Source organism: Bos indicus, chromosome 14, assembly GCF_029378745.1.
Source record: "Bos indicus isolate NIAB-ARS_2022 breed Sahiwal x Tharparkar chromosome 14, NIAB-ARS_B.indTharparkar_mat_pri_1.0, whole genome shotgun sequence".
Lineage (NCBI taxonomy): Eukaryota > Metazoa > Chordata > Mammalia > Artiodactyla > Bovidae > Bos > Bos indicus.
In genome coordinates this window covers 66716742-66740690 of record NC_091773.1, presented here as the reverse complement: position 1 = coordinate 66740690, position 23949 = coordinate 66716742, and the positions used below count along the sequence as shown (strand labels likewise).

Sequence of the window (23949 nt, the reverse complement as noted above, 5' to 3'; positions counted from 1 at the left end):
TCATTCTAGAGTTTCTATTCTTTAAAAAGAATCTCTCATATCTCCCCGTTATTGTGATTCAAGTACCCTGAGAACATTCTCATTTTTTTTTTTATTTTTAATCTCTGAGTATTATAAGTGGAGACACTTTTTATGGGGAGCCCATTAACTTCAGTGTCAAGAGCCGCACCTGTGGTCTGTTGTCTGTTGTGTCTGCTGGTCCTTATTGTTAGCAATCCTGTCTTCTCCTGTTTCTTATATTTTGGATGTTGTATTTCAAAAACTGAAGAAGTTATTCGAAGTGTGGGATGCATTTTTCTCCACTAAGGGTTTTGATAGATTCTTAACAGGGGCTGGCAACTGGCGGTCCCCTCCATCCAGTCTCAGACGCCGATGAGGCAAAGCTGGGCGGTGTCCCTGCCCTGTCCCCATGGATGAAGTGCATCTTACTCCAGCCCCTTCCCGATCTGACAGTGAAGCCCTCGGGGTTTCTGCCCTCCAGCCCCACCAGTATCCCTCTCCTCCAGGTCTTAACTCTCTGGCCCAGAGAGTGAGGCTGTCAGGGTGCCCTCAGGGTCTTTGCTCTCCTCCCTCTTTTCTGGCCCATTAGTTCTCACTGCCTTGCTAGCTAATACCTTCTCACATGTTGTTTTTGTTCAAATTTTCTAGTTGTCCTCAGGATTGGTTTGTATAACATAGCTCACCATTGCTTCCGTCATAGCTCAGTTTGTAAAGACTCTGCCTGCAATGCAGGAGATCTGGGTCGGGAAGATCCCCTGAAGAAGGAAATGGCAACCCGCTCCAGTACTCTTGCCTGGATGATCCCTTGACAGAGGAATCCTTGGGGTCACAAGAGTCAGACACCATTACTGAAAGTGGCGGATCTCTTAATCGTTCTTTTCACTCTGACTCTTTTTTTCTGCTCTGACATACCTATTTCCAGGTGGGTTTTTTTTGGGGGGGGGGTTGTGCTGCATGACTTGTGGGATGTTAGTTCCCCCACCAACGATCCAACTTGGGCTCCCAGCAGTGAAAGCCCAGAATCCTAACCACTGGACTGCCAGGGAGTTCCCTATTTCCCAGCCTGGCCAGATTTGCTTGTTATTGGCCATCTTCTTACTAGTAGTTGTTTCTTTTTAGAGAGTGAGGTGTAATACTAATATTTTAGAATATGTTTTATATTAAGAATATTTTTGAAGCTTGAAATTTTTTTTTTGAAGCTTGAAATATTTTTTCCTGATCATAAAAGCAACTATACTCTTGTTAGATACTCTGAAGAATACAAAAAAGGTACAGTGGTAATGAAAGGTAAAAGGCAGCAGCAGATCTACCACATGGTTTATAACATTGTATGTTTTCGTGTTTTTACTCTGATTTATGCCTGTGGACATAAATAATAAATTGGAATAAATTTCACTGTGGTTTTCAATTAACATAGTGTGAACATTTTCTTGTCATTAATATTTTTTAATATGACTTTTAATGCTTATGTAGCATTCTCTTATTCGGTTGTAATCTTATTTAGTTATTCTAATTCTGTTTAAAGTTTTCATTAGTATAAATAAGTCTGCAGTGATCATTTTCGGACGCAACTTTCTGTGCAGAGTTCTGATTGTTGTGTAGTTATCATTCAGTGGGTTTGCGTGTTCTTAAGTTTCTTTTATTGAGTCTTTTAAAAAGTGATAATTGCATTTTACCTTTTCAGTTGTTTAGATTCAAGCTGTAAGTCTCACTGTTCATTTAGGGTCTGGTATGATTTAAGGGTGAAGAGCGCTTTGGATCCCCAGAGAATATACAAGGGCCTGACACCACTTAAGTAATTGGACAGACGTTGAATTTATTTGCATGTGGAAGTAATCATTGTCAAGAACAAGGGAAAAAATATGTGACACCACAGGAACACTTGGTAAATAGAACAGGAACAGTTTGTACGTGACCTCCCAAAACAGACAAAGCAAGCTCAAAGGTTAGTGAACATTAACCAAACAGGAACATAAATATTCCCTCTCTTCCTTTTACATTTTGATTAGCTATGTCATTACATAATCTGCTCCTGGCAAGTCCTAACTGTCTTCTTGGTTCTCATTTGGTTGTGACATTTCAGAATGGTCAGAATGGATGACTGGGTGATTTCTGTGTTCTCTTTTTTGGGAAGTGCTTCTTTCCCAGTGCTCTTGGGGGCTTTGACTTGTGTTTGACCTTTTCCATCCAACCACGTTTAATATCTGCCGCGGCTAGTTCTGTATACATACCCCCCGTCTCCCCTTCACACAGACCTAGGTCCTCATGGGTCACCCTGTCAGCCTACTGCGTTCACATCCTGTGTGGTGTCTCAGATTCCCATCCAACATCTGAGGTTTCATATAATAACCCAGTAAATGTGTGGCAACACACAGACCTTCTGTTACGAAGGTTTCACCCTGGGATTAAAAGGGTGCAGTGGTGAGTCTTTGGTGATGTGTAATGACCTTGCCGTTACATCTTAGTATTATCTGTCTCCTTTCTCTGGATTTTGGAGGAACAAGGGCAGCTGGAAGGGAACCTTGGCCCCAGGAGTGTGTCCAAAAAGGGAGAAGGGCCAGAGGGGACAGGGCAAGAGGATGATGGTGAATGAAGCAGCCGGAGCACAGCCTGCATAGGACCTGGGACCCACTCGGGAGCAAGAACACACATAAGCAGGAGCCAGAACTAGGACATCGGGAAGGAGGTGACTCGTTCAGAGGCTGATCAGGAGAGAGGGCAACAACACTCAGGACTACAAGTCAGGCTATCAAGAAGTGGGTCAGGCAGACACACCCAGAGGTCGGGCCTGAGGGCCAAAGACTGAATAAAAAAGCTTTGAGGCCACGTGGCCGAGCTAACACACGATAATCCGGATAGCCTACTAGTACTGTGGGCTCCCCAGGTGTGGCTCTGTGGTAAAGAATCCGCCTGCCAATGCAGGAGACTTGGGTTCAGTCCCAGGGTGGGGAAGATCCCCTGGAGGAGGAAATGGCAACCCACTCCAGTATTCTTGCCTGGAGAATCCAACAGACAGAGGAGCCTGGCGGGCTATCGTCCATGGGATCACGGGAGTTGGACACGACTGAGCCATGCCCATATAGGCAAGTGGTTTTCCCACCTAACATCAATTTTGTCATAGTCCTTATTTCTGGTAATGACTAGATTTTGTCACCCAGGCTTGGAATTTCAGAGTCTGTTTTTTTGCTTCTTTTTTATTTTTGCAGCTCGTCAGTTCCTATGTCTCTAGTAATTTCACCTCCACGTGGGAAGGCCTTGGCTCTTCCACACACAGGACCTAAGACAGAAGTCACTTAACCTCCCAAACGGACGCCTAAGATGACAAGTGTGACAGGGTTGTCATGAGAATGGGGGTGAAGTGGATCAGACCCTCACTACAGCTCAGCGAGACTGTGGAGGGCCTTCTGGGTTGCTTTCCGGCCACCAGTTTAGCCCCCCTAGCCACTCCCAGCTTGATCTTCCTCACAGCATCTCAGATCACGTCATATCCTGCCTCAGAAGCCTTTAAAGTTTCCTCATGAACTGTTTGGACACAGCCCCACATTCTTCGCTTGGGTTGAGGACCCGCCAGCCCCGCAGCCCGCCTTTCTGGTCTTAGCCCCTCGCACTTTCTTTTGTCTACTGTATTCTAACCAAATCCAGCTGCTTGCTAGTCTCAGCACCAGCCCCTGTTCCAGCGACCTCACTCACACTTTAAATTGTTCTCTCTCTCTTTTTTTTTTTGGCCTTACCATGTGGCTTGCAGGGTCTTAGTTCCCCAACCAGGGATTGAACCCCGGCCCTAGCAGTGAAAGCACCGAGTTCTAACCACTGGGACTGCCGGAGAATTTCCAAAATTGTTCTCTTGGGTTCCAGAACCTTCTCATTTTTCCACTCCCTATCCTTAATGCTCCCGTGTCCCCTGCACCTCCCCGTGACCCCGGTCTCAGCTGCAGGCTTCTGTAGTAACTTGCTCTGATTTTCCATTATTCTTTATCTGAAGTCTTGTCATGCTTCCTCTTTTTTTGCTTTGTGTTATTTGGGTGCATGGTTTATTTACCCTCCTGAATCCTGGAAGGTTCTTCCTGAGCGCTTAGCAAAGCATCTGGTCAATTTTACTAATTGTTGGAGGCAATTAGTAAAAGGATTATGGTAAATAAACCAGGCAAGGGGAACAAGAGTTGATAGGTCCGTTGGAACCGAAAGGACAGGAATGCAGCTGCATAGCCCTGTCTGGAAAATTGGAACCAGGTAATTTTCTGATGCTGGCCAAGAGCCTTTATGTGGTTCTTGTTGGGGTCTGCAGATGTGAGGCAACTCATTTTAAGTCACTGTTATGCCAGCCACTCTTGTAGGCGTTTTACATAATGTACTCCTTTGAGCCTCAGAATATTCTCCATTGGCTTTTTTTCTTCCTGACTGCTCCTCAAGGCATGAGGCATGTGGGATCTGGGATCTTAGTTTACTGAACAGGGATCCAACCCAAGCCCCCTCCATTAGAAGTGCAGACTCTTACCCTCTGGACCACCAGGGAAGTCCCTCCACTGGCTTCTTGTTATACTTAGAATAAAACCCAGACTCCGAAACTAGACCCACATGATCCCTAAATCTGGCCTGTGTTCTCTAACCAGACTCACTACACTGCCTCCTGACCTTTCCACTCCCCCCCTTTACCCTCCTTACTTCACTCCTTCCTACATTAAAGCTTCACCCATGAATCCCAGATTTATGTGTTTTTTTCAGACCCAATGTGATAACAGAAGTAAGTGCATTGCCTTTGATGTTTTACTTTTTGAAACACATTCTGATCTTATTTCAGTCCATAATCTTACCCAAAGATAATAATGTAGAGAGGATAAAATGCCAAGAAAACGTGATGATTTCACAGAGATCTTTGCTAAATCATCTGCAAGTTGTGGGACTAAATCATACTTTCCTTTAAGCTTTAGATATGTTCTGAAAGGTTTTCTTCGACTAGAGTTTCGCTAATCATACTCTCTTTAAAATCTGCTGTGAAATTTCTTGGCTCTTTGGAGAGAAACAAGAAACTGGCAGTTCTAATAGCCACTGTGGGGAGGGTAACTGTAGGAATAGGAGAGAGACTTAATTTTCTCTATATACCTTTTTTGTACATAAATTTTAACCACATGGCTTGTGGTATCTGTTTAAATGAGTAATACATATATGATCTGGAAAATTGCCACTCGTTATTATAACTCCTTGAAAAAGCAACCTGGCCACGTTAGACAGTTTGGAAAATAAAGGAAGAAAAAAGGTTATTCCAAATTCTACAACAATCCTAAAACAATCACTTGGGTTTGCCATTTCAAATTGGATTCTAGAATGGGTATTTTGTAAAATGAATAACCTAACTCCGCATTTGAACCTCTTCTGTACAGTGGTATTTCCAAATACGATTTTTAATAGTGTATGTGTGTGTGCATGCTGAGTCGTGTCTGTCTCTTTGCGACCCCATGAACTGTAGCCTGCCAGGCTTCTCTGTCCATGAAATTTCTCCAGGCAAGAATACTGGAGTGGGTTGCCATTTCCTTCTCCAGGGGATCTTCTCAACCCAGGGATGGAACCCTCATCTCTTGCATCTCCTGCATTGGCGGGCAGATTCTTCGCCAACTTTTAGTGCTGCTTAGGAAACCCAATTTTTATAGGAGGAAATGCCTTTAGTTATTGTTGTTAGTAGAAGAATTTTCTTTACGCATGAAGGTTATTCATCTTTTTCTCTGTTTTGACCAGCGTGAAACACAGAGCTCTATCACAAGTTTCTCAACTTAGAAAAAAGGAGAAATGACCCAATCTCAGCTGGAACCTCAGCTAAGCTCTAAAAACCTGCCCCACCTCCACCCCCATCGGTGTTGGTCTCTGTGCGAGTATGCAGCGGGGCATTTGGGAAGAGAAGGCTAGAAATGCTGCAGTGAAATGGCAGAATCTCGCAGTTGGTGGGATGTAAGGAACGAGGATGGGAAGCCCAAAGATAATCAAGGTTTGAGTAAAAAGAAGAGAATTTAAGACGGTAGGTTTTCAAACTGAAATTCTTGGATCTCAATCCCAGTTTATTTGCCTGATCTTCGCCAGCGTTCTTAACCCCTAAGCGTCAGTTTTCTCATTTACCAAACAGAGATAATTTAGCACCTACTTCAGTTAGGATATTGGAGGACTAATGAGAGAAACTCCACATAAAGCACCTGGCATAGTGCCTGAATGTTTTCCAGTTCTAATTACTAATGATAGTAATGCATTTTAATATTTATTTATTTTTATTTTATTTCTGTCTGTGTTGGTTCTTCATTGCTGCATGCGGGCTCTCTCTAGTTGCGGTGAGCACTGGCTCCTGTCTATTTGTGAATCACAGGCTCTAGGGCACAGTCTTGGTTGCTCTGAAGCATATAAGATCTTCCCAGACTAGGGATCGAGCCCGTGTTTCCTGCGTTGGCAGAGTAAAAAGAAGAGAATTTAAGATGGTAGGTTTTCAAACTGAAATTCTTGGATCTCGATCCCAGCTTATTTGCCTGATCTTCAGCAGCGTTCTTAACCCCTAAGCGTCCGTCAGTTTTCTTATTTACCAGAGATAATTTAGCACCTACTTCCCTGATGGCTCAGATGGTAAAGCATCTGTCTACAATGCAGGAGACCCAGGTTCGATCCCTGGGTCGGGAAGATCCTCTGGAGAAGGAAATGGCAGTTCATTCCAGTACTATTGCCTGGAAAATCCCATGGACAGAGGAGCCTGGTAGGTTACAGTCCATGGGATCGCAAAGAGTCAGACACAACTGAGCGACTTCAGTCTTCCACAAAATAGCTTTGCATTCATTCTCTACCACCCTTCCCTGGATGGGCTCATAACTCTTGTTGTCTGAACCCGTGGACAGTGTTTGGTCACCTGAACAGACTTGAGGTTGCTTGGAAAAAGTGTGCTTAGCTAGCTGGAGAGTTTTTTCCAGCCACTGGCCTCAGGGCTTTCTGGGTGTTTCTGCAGTGCTCCAGGGTGCCCAGCCAAGGGGATAGTGAGCTGAAACCAGCTGTCACCTGCACACCAGGCCACGTGCCCTTGGCTGCATGAATGGACTGACCATGTCTCTGCCTCGGGAATGTTTGTGTGCTCCCTCTGAGGGTGGGGCTTCATGTTGAAAGTCCAGCAGCTGTTGAAGTTAAACTCCACGTGGTCCCTCTAATTTTCTGTTGTAAGGGCCATATACTGGGGTTTGTTAAGTTTTTTTCCTTTTCTTCTTGCAGATCCTCAATGCCGTGGTACTGCTGATTCTGTTGAGTGCCCTGGCTGATCCAGATCATTACCACTTTTCAAGTTCTGAACTCGGGGGTGACTTTGAGTTCATGGATGATGCCAGTAAGTACATCAGACAATTGTAGATATTTTGGTATTTTCAAGGGTGGGGAATCCGGCTGCCAGTTCTTCCTGTTAAATTACAAATATTGATTCATGGGTCCATTTGAACTGATGCTTCAGTCTCTTCCCACTGTTACAAATCAGGATGAAATCAGGATGAGAAATGTTTATGTGCTGCGTGTGTTCTGCCTGTAAGGGCAGGAGTTTCAATCAGATCTCGTCTTTTTTTTTTTTCCCCTTCCTATGTTAACTTTCCTGTTTTTTTAAATTTTGCTTTGTGTGACTCTTTGTACACCCTGGGCCTTCTGGCTCTTTGAGGGGGAGAAGGAGTCAGGAAGGAAGTTTCATATCTTACTGTGTCTTTATCTCTCAGTATTTACCTTTCCTTCAGAAAGTGGTCTTTCTCCATTCTAGAAAGGCTTCTGATGGTTATTTTGTTGCTTTTTCCAGATAAATAGAAATGCACACAGGGATGCGGATGTGGGGTGTGCAGAAAGGAGGCTAGGCATCCCCCCTCACCCCAACACACACATCCTAAGACCAGGGAAACCTGAATGTTTTGTAACTACGGTCATGCTGTGTCCATGCTGACTGAGAGGAAGAGTGCTGTGCACAGTCCCGGACCAAAGGTCATGCGAATTTATTCTCACTGGCCTTAGAGAACTTAAAATGCATTTTAAAAATGTGTCTGGAACATAGTGAGTAAGGTGGAGAATGGCTGAAGGTGCAGTTAAGGGATGGACTAAGAGCCTTCAGCAGATATGGTGAGGCTTGCAAAATTTATTCTCAGAGTCAGAAAGTCTTTTTTCGTGTTTTGTGGTTATGAACTGATGTGTGTTTTCAGAAGATCCTTTTTGTTGCTGAGTAGAGGTGCATTAGTTGACTGGGTGTGTGAGTACAGGGGCCCGGACACTGGTTTGGGGGGTGTTTCTCTGCAATCCAGGCTACACTGGGGATGGGGAAAGATCGGTTTGAAGATGGGATGGACAGAAGTTACTGCTGTGGGCAGTGAGAGAAAGGGATGAATCAAAAATGACTCCTGCTTTCCAACTTGAGTATATGACCCGCATCTTTTCGGGAGAGAGAGAGTTTGGAAATGGGAACACACCTGGCAGGAAACTCGACTGACTTATTTATTTATTTTGACTTATTCAACACATCTGTTACAAGCATTCCAGAATGAAGAAGAGTTTGTCCATCTCAGTCACTGGCCTACCTTCATTTCCTTCCTAGGTGACTTTTAGAAGCCTAGTAAACCAGTTCATTGCCTTGGATTAGGCCTGCTGATTTCATGAAGGCATTGGCCAGGAAAACTCAACGCATTTAACTGGCTTAGCGTAGTTGTTAGGAGTGTGGCTCTGAAGCTGGAGACCATGCTTTGAGACCTGACCCTGCACTGTATGAAATGGGCTAACATTGGGCTGGTTACTGATGTTTGCGTGACTTAGTTTCCCCCTCTGAATATAGGGATGATTGTAGTATCTACCTCCTCAGATTGTTCTGGTGGCTAAGTTAGTGCATGAAAAATGCTTCAAATGGGATCTGGGCCATAAGGGCTCAGTATATTTCACTGGTTTATAGGCTGTTCTTAACTTAGATACAGTAAAGTGGAGAGATTAAAAGGGTAGTTGGGTATGTGAATCAATAACCCAGATGTCTGAGAAGGGGTAAATTTGAGGACATAAGTTTCTAAAAGATATTTACATTAGGGAGATAAGAGAAAAGGGCAGGATAGGGTCGTGTAGGAGCGCTGACATTAGAAGTCAGGAGGAGCAGCCTGAGGAGAGCTGGAAGTGACGTAAAGGCGAAACCAGGAGATACTTTATAGCCATCCTCTCCCACCTCGGAGCTTCAGAGTAGAGACCAAGGAGTCAGCGGGTTATGTCATCCTGGGGGCGGAACCTGTCAGACCGACGCGACTTCTGCTGTAGCGTTGCTCATTCTCTCTGTTCTGGACAATCCTGTTACTCTGGTGAATTCCCCCAGAAAGGATAATGAGTTCCATTAATATTAAATTAATATCTCTCTGCCTTTCCCTTGAGTTAAAAGACCATGCAAGCTATAAATGTAATATTTGATTGACATTTAGAAGTAATTTATCTTTTTCCAGTAGCAGGATTCCTTTTCTAAGTAATTGAGGTTAGAAGAAGAAACTTTAAATGATACGGCTACGGTTGTATCTGAATCAAGTAGTAACACTGCCTGCCTTGTTCTAATTGCCGGAGATTAAGCTGAGTAGTGACTGTCTAACAGTATTGGCTTAATTTAGCTGACTTCAAAGGCTTGTCAAAGCTTTATGACAGTAATTATTTTGTAATAACTTGGATACTAATTCCAGTGCATTTGCAGTTTCATATTTTTGAAACAAATGGTTTATAATTACTTTTAGGACAATCTACTGATGTTTTACATCACATGCTTGAAAAGATACAGAAGGATAAATGTTCGTTCACTTGAGTGAATCTTTTTCTTAACCGCTTTCCTCTTACATTTCCTTTTTCATATGTTTTGATCTCTGTTTAAAAAGAAGTTTGTCAGGGACTTCCTGGTGGCTCAGTAATAAAGAATCCACCTGCCAATGCAGGAGACATGGGTTCGATCCCTGAACTGACAAGATCTCATATGCTGTGGATCCACCTAAGCCTGTGTGCCAGAACTGCTGAGCCTTGCTCTGCAACAAGAGAGGCCATGTCAGTGACAAGCACAGACACGGCAGCTGGAGAGTAGCCCCCGGCTCACCACAACTAGAGCAATGCCCGAGCAGCAGCAGAGACTCAGCACAGCCATAAATAAGTGAATAAGTACATTTATTTTTTAAAAATGTTTGTAGGTCAAAGGTCATCATGCTGACAACCTTTCTATATTTAACATACAGGAGTATAGAACTAAATAGTCTTTGAAATGGGTACAGTCAATTGCTTTGAATTGTGCTTGAAAATTTTGGTATACAGTATAGCAATTTAACGTTGTTGCCTTTTGGAATGGCGGTAGCCATCTCAAGATTTTATCCAGGACAAAACAGGAGTGTATCTCACTTTTCCATGTGATCTTAAGATTTCTCTTTTTTAAAAAAAAGCTAGCTCTTGAACATTTGTATTTTTACATGATTTATATACAAAAACGTGTAATACATTTGTAACTTATAACCATATTTATATGGTTAAAAAGGAATACCCTAGGAAAGACTAGAAAACTGTCATAGATTGAAGGAAACAAAGGAGATCCAGGAACATGCAGTATGAGGCCCTGGATTAGACCCTGGAACAGAAAAAGGACATTAGGGAGCAAACAAACAGGTAAAATTCAGATAAACAGATTTCACAGTCTTATTTGAAACTTTAATGGACTGGCAATAAACTGTAACAGGAGCTTTCAGAGCCAAACATAATGCCAAATAGCAGATTATCCCAATTAATTTCTGATTCATTTTGCAGCAAAGTTATCTTTCAAGCCAAACTTAACTTTAGTGTGTTAGTAGTCACTCAGTTGTGTCTGACTCTGTGACCCCACGAACTGTAGCCTTCCAGGCTTCTCTGTCTATGGGAGTCTCCAAGCAAGAATATTGGAGTGGATGGCCATTCCCTTCTCCAGAGGATCTTCCTAACCCAGGGATCGAACCTGGGTCTCCTGCATTGTAGGCAGATTCTTTACCATTTGAGCTACAGGGAAGTCCAAAACTTAATGTTATTCATTGGGTAAATAATATATGACCAATAAAATAATAAGAAATTTGTTTCTGAGGAGGAAATAACCATTACAATAGTAAGAATTTGTGTACCATATATAGACATTTCATTTAAGATAACATTTTTTGAAGAAAGGGTGGTCTTTAAATTGTTCTGTGTGAAATCAAGAAAGAGAAAAACAGATACTTCACAAAGGAAGGTATTCGTATGACTAAGAAACATGAAAATAGTCTTCACATTATTGGATATAAAAGAAGTTGAAATTACAAGCCCAGTAGTGAATCACTATGCCCCTTCAATTTTCCAGTATTCATGTATGGATGTGAGAGTTAGACTATAAAGAAAGCTGAGCACTGAAGAATTGATGCTTTTGAACTGTAGTGTTGGAGAAGACTCTTGAGAGTCCCTTGGACTGCAAGGAGATCCAACCAGTCCATCCTAAAGGAAATTAGTCCTGAATATTGGAAGGACTGATGTTGAAGCTGAAACTCCAATACTTTGGCCACCTGATGCGAAGAGCTGACTCATTGGAAAAGACCCTGATGCTGGCAAAGATTGAGGGCAGGAGGAGAAGGGGACGACAGAGGATAAGATGGTTGCGTGGCATCACCGACTCAATGGACGTGGGTTTGAGTGAACTCTGGGAGTTGGTGATGGACAGGGAGGCCTTTCGTGCTGCAGTTCATGGGGTCGCAAAGAGTTGGACACGACTGAGCGACTGAACTGAACGAAAAACTGGAAGCAATCCACATTTTTCCCAGTGGCAGACTGGACAGAAGTGCAGTGTTGAGAGATGAGACAATCCAAACCAAACAGGTGCTGAGGGTTCTTTATACTGCTGTCTGTATACTTACATAGTAATGTGTATGTTTGAAAGTTTTGATAATAAAAACTAAGAAATAGAAAGAAAAACAGAATGATCGGCTGGGGCCTTCCCTGTGGCTCTTGGCACTACGTTGGAAAAGGCCAAGGCTGCCTTTCTGCTATTAACAAACCCCCAAACCAGCTGGGCAGTCAGTCCACTAGTGCGTGACATCCCAGTGTTTTGAGGAAATAGACATACAGATGCAACAGCAGAGGAAGTGGAGCCATAGGAACGATTGTTGCCTTTTATTTTCATTCATCTACTTCCCACCCTTCCACCCTTTTCATCTTTCTAATCCTTTAAATCACATGGCTCAAAAGATTGTATATTCTACGTCTTGACAGCGGTCTTATTTTTTTAAAAAGGTAATTCAGTGAATATTTATTTTCAAGATCTTTTTACAGAGATACAGGTCTAAGAAGACCACTAGGGGTGGTGATGTCATTTGCTTGATCAAGGCCAGCTGTTAACTGTCCCTAGATATGAAGGAGCCTTGACCTCTTTCTAGGGAGCACAGAGCTATCTTTGGGTCAGAGCCAACCCGAGGCCGCCTCACAGCAAGGGGCAGCCTCTTATTCTCTCCAATCCCTTGTCCGGGTTCCTCGGCTGAACTCAACTGATGCCAAAGGGTAATACAGGCCTGTTGATGATGGCCCATATGAGTCTGCCTGCTGGGGGCAGAGAACTGGATGAGGACTTTGTGTGTGTGTGTGTGTGTGTGTGTGTGTGTGTGTGTGTGTGTGTGTGTGAAGGCATCTGAAAAGCGTTCTCTTCTAGATTTAATTGTGAAAATATACCTCAAATATTGTTTTCAGAAGCCAGAAATGTGGCCAAAAATTAGAGAAAAGTGAGCCCTAAGAATGCAGGTAAGAATACAAGTGCAAATCAGGTAGTCATCTACTTAGCTACCAGTTTTATGGAAAGAAAAATCCAAGAAAGGCAAAGGGAGAAATCCAAAGGGAGAGTAGAATGAGAACTAGGTTAACTTTAACAAAGGCATTTCCGGAAGCTCCTTTTCTGTTTGAGTGATTGGCTAAGTATCAGGAAATGTTTTCTAATTATGCCTTTTGTGGCCTGTGGTGTATGTAGCTTTTCTTCTGAACCTTTTCAAACGAGCACGGCATCATTAAGCCAGGAATTTAATGTAGGAAGCAGCTGAGGGCAGTGTGATCTGCCCGGCGGGTGTGCTGTGCACAGAATGAGTAAAGGGCATTTCTGCCACTGACCAGTAGGTTACTGGTTGTAAAAATCCCTGTTATTAGAACCAGTTCCTCATTTGCCTGTCGACATATTTATGAATTTTAATTCTTCAGAGTAACTCTGGTGTTTGCCACGGTATGCTACACCTTATTTCAGAGGCGTTGACTTCTCCTCTAGATTGCTAGGAGATACGAGATTTATTCGCCTGTTTTATCTTATCTGCTCTGCGTTTTTTTTTTGTTTTGTTTTGTTTTTTTGCTCTGAGTTTTTATTTGACTTAGACCTTGATCCTACCTAAGCTGTGTCATATGCTTGGGATTTATTCATTCTGTTCAGTGTGGTTAGTATAGTTACTTTTATAGGAATAGAATTTTGAAAATTTCCTTACCTCAAATTAACATTTTTCTGTTTTCTCATTGTGAGTGGTGATAGGATACTGTATGACTTTAATTTTATTTATGCCTTTCAAATTTCTCCTGAGTTTTATATTTTTGAGAAAGATGGAAATAAAAAAAATTTTTAATGATTATGTGAGATTTAGTCCTGGAGTGGTTTTATTTTTAGACAGAATAGGACATAAAAATATTCAAGATTTTAATTTTTCTATATTAACATTGATAAGTCTAATGTTAACATAGAGATAACTTATATAAATTGTATTATAACCTATTATAACCTTATATAAATTATGTTAATATAAAGGTCATTGATTTTTTTTTTTTTTAATAAAGCCTTGAGTTTAATTGTTTATCTCTGTTTTTTTTAAGATGCATGAGGGAGTCAAAGAGTATCCCACAATGGGTTGGCTTTTATAAAATTAATTTTTCTCATTATAGAAGATATTTGTACAGAATTTAAAAACTGTTAAAGTAAGGCAAACAAGAAAATAGTGAACTTCTGCCCGAGTTCAAGTTTCAGAGATTGCCACAGGTTCTCACACGCTTTGCATGTAATAAAGGATGTCCAGCTCCTCTTAGGGAGGCTCTGGATTCGCAGGCCTGACCTCCACCACTGCACTTGCTCTATCTCCTTCCCAGCTGGATAGCATGGAAGAGCGTTGCTTCTGGAGGTAGACTTTCTTGGCTAGAGTATCTCATCCACCACCTGGTAGCTGGGCAGTCTTGGCCAGGTTACTTGGCCTAGCGAGAAGACTAGGAGGCTTACATGAAATGCCCCGTTGGTACCTCTTCCCACGTAACAGGGGAAGGTGATGTCATTTAGCATTAAAGTTATAAAGTAAATACGTGTATCCTAACAGAAATCATACTCTTTAGGTACTGACCAGTATTCATCATCTGTTTTTAAAACATTAATTAATGTATTTATTTGGCTGTGCTGGGTCTTCGGGCTGCCTGCAGGCTTTTTCTCCTTGCGCAGTGCGAGGCCACGCTCTGGTTGTGGCGTGTGGGCTTCTCACTGTGGTGGCTTCCCTCGTTGCAGGACATGGGCTCTAGGGCACGTGGGCTCAGTGGTTGTGGTGCAGGGGCTTAGTTGCTCCATGGCTTATGGAATCTTCTGGGACTAGGGATTGAACCTGTTTCCTGCATTGGCAGGCGGATTCTTAACCACTGGACCTCAAGGGAAGTCCCATCATCTTTTGATTCTCTTACAAAAATTTTTTTTTGGAAATCAAATTTTTACTCCATGAATAAAATCATCAGCTTTATTATTAATTTATTGCATTATATCTGTGTCTGTGTTAGTCACTCAGTCGTGCCTGACTCTTTGCGACCCCATGGACTGTAGCCCACCAGGCTCCTCTGTCCATGGAATTCTCCAGGCAAGAATCCTGGTGTGGGTTGCGATTCTCTTCTCCAAGGGATCTTCCCAATCCAGGGATCGAACCCAGGTCTCCGCATTGTAGACAGATTCTTTACCATGTGAGCCACTAGGGAAACCCTATATATCTTTTTTTGTTTTTACTTTTTTTGGTTGGGCCCTGGTGCATGTGGGATCTAGTTCCCTAATGAGGGAATGAACCTGCCCCTCGCTGCGTTGGAAGTGCAGAATCTTAACCACTGGACTGCCAGGGAAGTCCCGATTTATCTGTATTCTCTCACAGAAAGTACTTTGACCTTGTACTTCTGTTTGTAAACCTCCTGCTTGAAATACCCTCTCATCGCTGAAGCTGAGGATATAGAGCAGGTGGTTCTAAAACTGGAATGCTTTGCTTTGGAGAAATACCTGTAGGAAGTGGCAGCCTAAATTGGTTCATTTGGTTAGTATTTAAAAGCTTAAGGAGAAACAGCATAGAATAGTAGAGTCAGAGATTTGAAATCATAAGAGCAGGATTAGTCATAGTTTAGCCTTTTGATGCAGATGCCATCTCAGCAAGTTACATAACCTCTGAGCCCTGGTTTCATAATCTCTTCATTGGGCACAGTAACCTCTACCTTAGAGTTAGGAAGACTCAGTGAGATAGCTGTGAAAATGCCTTGGAAACTGACAGCACTGTGCAGATAACTTTACTGCAAGGGTTTTTTGTATTCTCTTAGCCTGATGATAACCCTACGTGTTATCTTCAGAAACCCAGCCTTATTGTGCTTCTTATCAGAATCTCTTAAAAATACGGTGACACGACCTCTTGAGTCAAGTCTTCAGTTTGTGCCTACTGGGATATAGGCTTTAGAGCTGCACTCTTCAGCAGAAATACAGTGCAAGTACATAAGTCATTTTAAATTTCTTAGTAGCCTCATTTAAAAAGGTAACTCAAATAGGTGATTGCCTTTAATAATATATTTAACTCAGTATATCCCTAATAGTACTTCACCTTGTCATCAGGATAAAAATGATCAACGAGATAGTTTAATTTTTTGTATACTAAGGCCTTGAAATCTGGAGGACATGTCAGTCTTAGAACACATCTTATTTTAGATTGGCTGCAGTTCAAGGGCTCAGTGCCCACGTGTGGCATGCCACCTTCTCCATGCAGTAGTGAACGAGACATAGAGACTCATTTTTGTCAGGAAGGTTCCTCTAGCAGAGGAAGAGAGACAGTCCATAAGCACCAAATATAAGTAAGACGGTAGTGATGTGTTCTGTCAAGAAAATACAGCAGTCGTGTGGGCATGACTGGGAGGCCCCGTTAGCCAGGATGACCAGGGAAGATCTCCTGGAGGTGTTGCGCCAAGACCTGAGTGATTGTAAAGGCAAAAGCTGATCGTGTGAAAATACGACACATTACAGGGCCAGTGTGAGGCCCTGAAATGGGGTGATTCTGCTGTGTTCAGTGAACTCGGTGATACGGCTGGATTAGGGTAAGCAGAAGAAAACGTGGGAGGAGATGAGAGAGGCCGGCAGGTTCTAGACTGAACACAGACATACAGGCCTTGACAAGAAATTGAGGTTTTTGAGTGAGATAGGAAGCCTGTGCGAAGTTTTAATAGGGGTCCGAGACACATGAGATGGTAAAATACAAGTTAGATACCTATTTGTTAAAAGAATACCTCCGTTTTTAGGTATATAATTCAGTGCACCAGAAGACCAAGCTGTTTAATATATACAGATATGTTTATTTTTATATATTTAATACAGATGTAGATATATTTAATATCTGTTAAATATATATATATAATATCTATTAAATATGTTAAATCGATTTAATATATCTATAAATAGAGTCAAACACCACTGAGCGACCGACACATATTTTATATAGACGTATAAACACGATTTAAGGAGGACATCTTTCAGGCACTTTGCTTCCGTTACCATCTTGTTAAATTCCAAAGGAACGCTGGTGATGTACTTAGTATAAAGTTCTTGTCTGTAATTGGTTTATAAACAAAATGCCTTTGAAGAATGACTAAAAAATGTTAAAACAGTGGAGCTACAACTGATTTTCTTTCTTTCTTAAAAAACTTTTGACAGACATGTGCATTGCCATCGCGATTTCTGTTCTCATGATCCTTATCTGTGCCATGGCTACGTACGGCGCATACAAGGTAAGCAGCTTGGAAACAAGGTCCTGGGCCTTTTCCTCCATCTCTTACACGTGTTATCTGTGCTGCCGTCTCTAAGAAGTAAGTTATGGTTGTTCCCAGTTGCCTGTAGGAATCTTTGGAAGTTTAAATCTCTTGTTAATGTTACATGGAAAACCGATGTTATAGTCTCAGAATCGTTCACTGGAGGCTTTTGTGTGGTTTATCAAGTTGCCATCATGACCCGCCTTAATGTATTTATACTTCTCCATTTCCCTTCATATTAAGATTTCTCTGAATTAAAATAATGTTTTGTAATACCAAGCATACTAACACACTCTTCTCTCTCCTGTTCAGCAACGCGCAGCCTGGATCATCCCATTCTTCTGCTACCAGATCTTTGATTTTGCCCTCAACACCTTGGTTGCGGTCACCGTACTTGTTTATCCAAACTCCATCCAGGAATACATACGACAGCTGGTATGTGACCTTCAAAATCGCAATGTCTCTTCGTGACATCCAAGAGATATCCCTATCTTTGGTCAGGATCGGGATAAAAAGGAAGTAAGAGATAAACATACACATAATAATTTGTGAATTTTTAACTTGGATCTGAGATTAGAGATTTTCGAATAAAGATTTTTAAATTTCTTAGAATGCTTTTCACCCACTCCAGTGTTCTTGCTTGGAGAATCCCAGGGATGGGGGAACCTGGTGGGCTGCCATCTGTGGGGTCGCACAGAGTTGGACACGACTGAAGCGACTTAGCAGCAGCAGAATGCTTTTTGAGAAAACTTAACCCCCTGAGGTAGATCAGTGGTGATGACCATATTAGAGGTACCTACCTAATTTACAAGCTGCTTACTAATTGTCTAAGTTTTGTAAAATGCAATTTGCTCAGTTATCAGCAGAGGGTAGCTTTTTGCCTCTGCTGTGTATGGAAAATACATGGGAAACTTGATATACACTGGTTCTCACACTTAATTTGACTGTAGAACCCCTTTCTTCCTCCAGCTTCTTTTTGAGGCTGGTTTTCTATTAAATGTCCTTTGTGACCTTATGAGTGAATATGGGTGGCTTGCTATTAAGAAGCTCATGGAGGGTGTGAGGTTAGAATACATCCATGCCTTCACGTTTTAAAATTGTTGTGTTTTAAATTAAAATGTATATGAAAATGTAATTTCTTCAAAATCAAAAATGTTTTAAATGGAGAGAATGTTCAGTCTTTGGAGGTTGTAATAGTAGTGTCTGAGCATGGGGGAAGAAGCAGGTTGTTTACTGGGATGAAGATACAAGACTGGGGGTTTGATGTGGTAACAGGTCAAGAAGGTCAGTGGAAAAGAGACGTGGCGGGGAGGGAGGCAGGCCAGAAGTGTGGCAACAGGAGTTCCTGATCTTTCGGGAGCCTGCCTGGATCACGTGGCTAGTGCTCAGTGGACCACGTATGAAAAGCCTCTGGAGTATCAGGTGGTCATTGCTGTAGGAAATAGCTTCTTTCTGCTTCTTAGAAAACAGGTCTGTGTTTTCGTAGAGTGTAGTGTCAAGGAAATTTTGGTGTTTTCCCATGAGCTAACTTAACATATTATTTCTTGTGATAACAGCCCAGTGTTTCTGCGTGAGGGGGTTTCCACGTGACCCGCAGGTTGTAGAACTACCACTCTCTGTAAGGACTTGGGCTTGACTCTGTAGTGATCGTCTGGCACTGAGCTCCTAGCGTCACCTGGGAATTGTGGAGGAAGTAGGATTGCCGCGTAGCCCGACACGTGAGGGGGTTGGGAAGGTGTGTCATGAGGTAGAGGACATTGAGGCAAGTCGTGACTATAGTTCTGACCTCTGTAAGGTTTATAAGGAGGAGAAAGGCAGGCATTTAGAGCACTCCTGATGCTCCCCAGGCTTCCTGTCACGCACGCATCGTGCAGTCACTCTGTACTCACTTGTAAAAAACGTTAGCGACGCTGACGGTGATCCTAGTATCAGTTTAGAGAATCACTATCTACTTCTTATGTGTAAGTATAAACCAAATTATACAAGTAGGTATCTTCTGAATGTCCTTCTTGAAGATCCGTGTGGGCGGAACGAGCTAGGGCTCCCGGTTATCACAGTGCCTAAGCGGCAGTCAGCAGTGAAAGGGGGCGTCAGACTTGCCCCGATACTGCGGCTCTTGTTGACAAGTTGAGATACAGTGAGTCTGGGAGACTTGTCTGAGAAGGCTGATGGAGAGAAGTCCCAGTGCCTGCTCTTTTCATGTGGAGCCTTGTAAAACACAGATAAAGTAAGCTGTGCATGTGTTTTATAGGTCTTAACTGGATATAGAAACCACGTTCAGATTTGTGGGGTAAAGAGTGTAAAAGATCTTTGTGGAAAAGGTCTCACCCACTTTAATCCCGTTTCCCACACATACCGCACACCCCCCCCCCCCCCCATGTTTCTGAAAACAGTAAGATTTCATGTTGGTCTTGTAAACAACATCCATTTATTTTCTTCTTAACCCTTTGAGATCAGTACTACAGACAACCCTTTCAGGTTCCAAGGGGCAAGGGCCCTTTTGATGAGCTGATCACAAGGAATGACTTAGATTTTATTTCTTAGGTATTTTGCCAGAATGGAAGGGGACTTTGAAAACCGGTGGGTGAGGGTCCCCCTGGAGAGGGCCAGCCACATGAATCACGAGTTTTCTCCTTTGTTAAGTCTCAGATTACTGCTGAAGTGGGATGCAAACACACAGTATTGGGTGACGGGGAGAGATGATGGGTGACCACACACGGAGCTGCCTTCCACATACGCTGTCTAAGCCGATTACCATGAGAGCGTTGATCTGTGCTGAGCACATGGTTTATGGTGATGTCCTGTCATTCCCAGGAACTATATATAGTAGCAGATTTAAGTCCTCCTAAAAGGGTTTCCTTTGCCCTGGTAGTGAATCAATTTGGTCAGATGGTAGGACTTTTTTTTTTAATGCAAGTATAGTTGATTTATAATGGTAATTTACAGTGTTAATTCTGCTGTACAGTGAAGGAATTGTTATACATAGATACACATTGTTTTTACTAAAAAATTTTTTTATTGAAGTATACTTGATTTACAGTCTACCCATCTGCTATTCAGCACAGTGACTCAGTTACGCACATACAGAATTCCTTTTTTAAATATTCTTTTCCATTATAGGAAAAGAATATTTTTCTATATCCAATATCACAAAAGAATATTTTCCTATTTCTAATATCACAGGATATTGAATATAGTCCCCTGTGCTATACAACAGGACCTGTCTATCCATTCTGTATGTAATAGTTTTGATTCTTTTTAATGCTGTAAATACCTATTAATACAAGATTCTGCTCTTTGAGAAGTAGCATCAGCAAAAACGCTCTATATAAAGAAGGCAGTATTTTATTTTAGTTTTTATTTTTAAAAGTTATTTATTTTTGATTGTGCTGGGTCTCTTTGTTGCGCTTGATAATTAATGAGATTTGCCAATAAGACTCTTCTCTTTTGCAGCCTCCTGATTTTCCTTACAAAGATGATATCATGTCAGTGAATCCTACCTGTTTGGTCCTCATTATTCTTCTGTTCATCAGCATTATCTTGGCTTTTAAGGTAAGCATGAAGATTTTACTTATGCTCTAAATATTATTGAATGTATTCGTGAATGCCACAGAAGTAGGCAAATTTCTGTCTGTTTATTATCTTGCTTTAAATTTCTGAACTGCTTTTTGAATTCCTAACAGTTTTGTTCCTTCTCTTATCTGTATGACAGAAATAAACACTCACCAAACTTAACACAGGCCAACTCGAGGTTATTCTAAAATTTGTTTGGATGTGAATAAATGAATGTTGTGCATTTATGCAGTGTGTATTATGTACCATAGCATCCATTACTATGTCTCAGTACACATCGCTTTGTAATGTGATTTTTAAAAAATATTTTTTTCCACATTTAACTTTTCAAAATTTTTTTAGTTGAAGGGTAATTGCTTTACAGAATTTTGTGGGTTTTTTTGTCATTTGTATTTTAAAATGTAATAAACTTTGAACATTATATTCTGTAACAATGTATTAGATAAACTTAGCAGTTTTATAAATTAGTTGTTTTTGGACATTGAGATAGTTTCTACTTTTTTACTTCTAAATAGTACTGCAATGAATATATTAAATTAAATGTATCTTTTGTATACTTACACATTTATTTCCTCAAGATGTATTTCTTGAAATTAGAAGGCTGTGCATAATTTGAAGGTTTTCTGTAGGTTATCAGATTGCCCTCCCCTAAAGTTGAATGACTCAACACTCCCTGCAGCCACATTTTCCTCACCTTCAGCAACTGAGTGGCCTCTAGCTTTTTCATCTTTGTAAATCTGGTAATAAAAGCATCATAATTATTGGAACTTGAATGCTACTAAGTAGAAAATTCCCAGGTTAGACTTTGACGTTTTAATTCTGAGTATCTTTCATTGTCTTTGATTAGGTATAAAGTTACCCGGTTCTTTAAAAATCAGGCCTCAGTGAGCTTGAATAAGCTGCGTTTCGGGAGCAGAGTCATAGCAATTTGTTGAAGAGGAGTAGAAAGAAAATGATTCACTGAAAGTCACTTAGGTCTGCATTTTCTGTCCATAGAGCACACTCTGCATTTTTTGATATTGCACGTATGGTTTAGTGGTGAGGATTTGGGTGAATTTTATAGACGGATGTTGAGGCTTACCGCCCCTGCAGCTCCTGCCCCCACACCCCAGATTGCTGACTGCTCAGTCAGCCCCAGACCACCCCTGGCATGAGGCTTCGGACTGTCAAATCCCACCCCTTGAGCTTTGTCACTGAAGGCTGGATTCCTCTTTAGCTTCTGCCCTATTGAAGCCCTTCAGCCATGCCTTCCTATATAATCTGTGTCTATTAATTCCAGATTTTCTCATTTTTACCTGCAAGAAGGTTAATCTGACCAAGCTACCCTGTGCCATTGCCCAGAAACTGCTCTTTAAAAATGCATTTTTATTGTGTAGCCATTGACATTTTTATTGGAAACGCTTACTTCAGATTTTGAGTCAGAGGACCTAGATTTAGCTTCAGTCACTGCTGTCTCCAGTTGTGTGACCAGAGCCTCGGTTTCTTCCTTTACTTAACAGCAGTGATAGCTACGGAAACATTCTGTAGGGGGACGGTGAGGTTAAATGAGCTGATGGGAAGGTGCATCACTCACTCACTTATCCGGTAAAGCCCCCGTGTGCCAGGCCACGTCTTAGGTGATGGTGTAGGTGTCGTGCTTTTATCAGTTGCAAATCATAGTGATCTAATAAAAGGCTTCATACAAATTGTCCACAGCACTGTCTCCAACCTGTGAGTGATGTGTTACACGTAATAATTATAAAACTGTGTGTTTATGTGTTCTCTACTAACCAGGTTGCATTTCCTTGAGAACACAGATCCTACCTTCATTTTCCTCTCCCTTGTGGAGACTCAGTAATTGTTAAAAAGAAAATGTGAATACATCTATGTTTTGTGCTTTCACATATCCGTTTGCCTGATTAGTAGCTCTCACAACCTAAATTCACTGTTAGACTCTTCAGTAAGTTTTATTGCTAGTGGTCTCTGGGAGCCCAAGTAGGACTTGAGTCAGTTTCACTTTGTCCTTGGTTGGCAAGTAACAACGCTTACCACCTAGCTCCAAAGAAACGACAGGTGTACTTAATCCTGTCAGTGCACGTTCATGTCTTTTTTTTTTTTTTTAACATTTTAATTTTTTAGTAAACTTTTGGCTGTGCCGGGTCTTACCGCTTTGCACGGGCTTTCTCTAGTTACAGTGAGCTGGGGCTACTCTTCGTTGCCATGCACGTTCTTATCATTGTGATGGCTTCTCTGGTTGTGAAGCACAAGTTCTAGGCGCACGGGCTTCAGTGGTTACAGCTGGCAGGCTCAGGAGTTGCAGCCTGTGGGCTCTAGGTCGTGGGCTCAGTGCTTGTGGTGCATGGGCTTAGTTGCTCTGCGCCATGTGAAATCTTGCCGGACCAGGGATCAAACCTTGTGTCCCCTGCATTGGCAGGCAGATTCGTATCCACTGCACCCCAAATATTTAATTCTTTAATCAAGATTACAGAAATGTCCAACGGAAGTAAGTTTACTGAAGTAAGTTATTGGGGTTTTAGAGACATCAGGCCAATTTTTCTCCTATGGGAGTGTTGAGTGAGTGTGTGTTCCAAGCGTTGCAAGGGGCCCCCAAGAGTGCAGAGGCCCCAGACACTAAGTACTTCCCCTCCAGGTTTAACCTTCAGTTGGAGATTGATCATTTTGGAGGCCTCATGTCAGAAAGAGTTCTTGCCTTAAAAAGAACCTTCTGTTCACTGCTAAAATGGTGGACAACTTCTTGCACAGGACACAACAGAAAATGTTCAAGCATTCCTTTTTGATTTGTGTTAAAATTCTCAATGAGTCTAGGGTTTTTTGTTTTTGCTTTATGGAGAAGCAAGAACATTGTTGGGTTTACGTGTAAATTGAACGTACTGTGTGTACAACGTTCAAGAAAAATACCCTTTCCGTCTCTTTCTCATTGTTCTCTGGTTTCAGATTACTGCCATTCAGAAAACATTTTACTAAAATAGCATTACACAATAAATAACATTTTCATCTTAACATTATCACACAAAGTTTAACTGCTGGAAATAATAACCCCCAAGTACAAAATGCAGTTTCAGACAGCTTTCTAAGTACACAACAGAGTGTTCACCTCACTCTGCTGAAAAGTGTTGACACGTACCCCATTTGTTCTTTAAATGTCTTTTTTTGTAAAGCAACTTTGAGATATAATTCACATGTCATGTTCTCCTATATATAGATATTCTCATATATATATATATATATATACATCTCCTAAAGTTCTCCCATTTAAATGTACAATCCAGTGGTTTTCAGTATATTCACAGAGTTGTATAAACACAGCTCAGTGGTTAAACA

General features: G+C 41.7%; 1 protein-coding gene across 1 annotated transcript in view; it reads left to right on the top strand.

Moving 5' to 3' along the window:
• The window catches only part of LAPTM4B (lysosomal protein transmembrane 4 beta), a 62028-nt gene that overhangs the window by 16073 nt on the left and 22006 nt on the right, over positions 1–23949 (top strand). Inside the window, exons 2-5 of the mRNA XM_019973820.2 lie at positions 7228–7339; positions 16961–17034; positions 17368–17490; positions 20509–20607. Coding sequence (XP_019829379.1) covers positions 7228–7339; positions 16961–17034; positions 17368–17490; positions 20509–20607 — 408 coding nt within the window. The remainder of the gene's footprint in view (positions 1–7227; positions 7340–16960; positions 17035–17367; positions 17491–20508; positions 20608–23949) is intronic.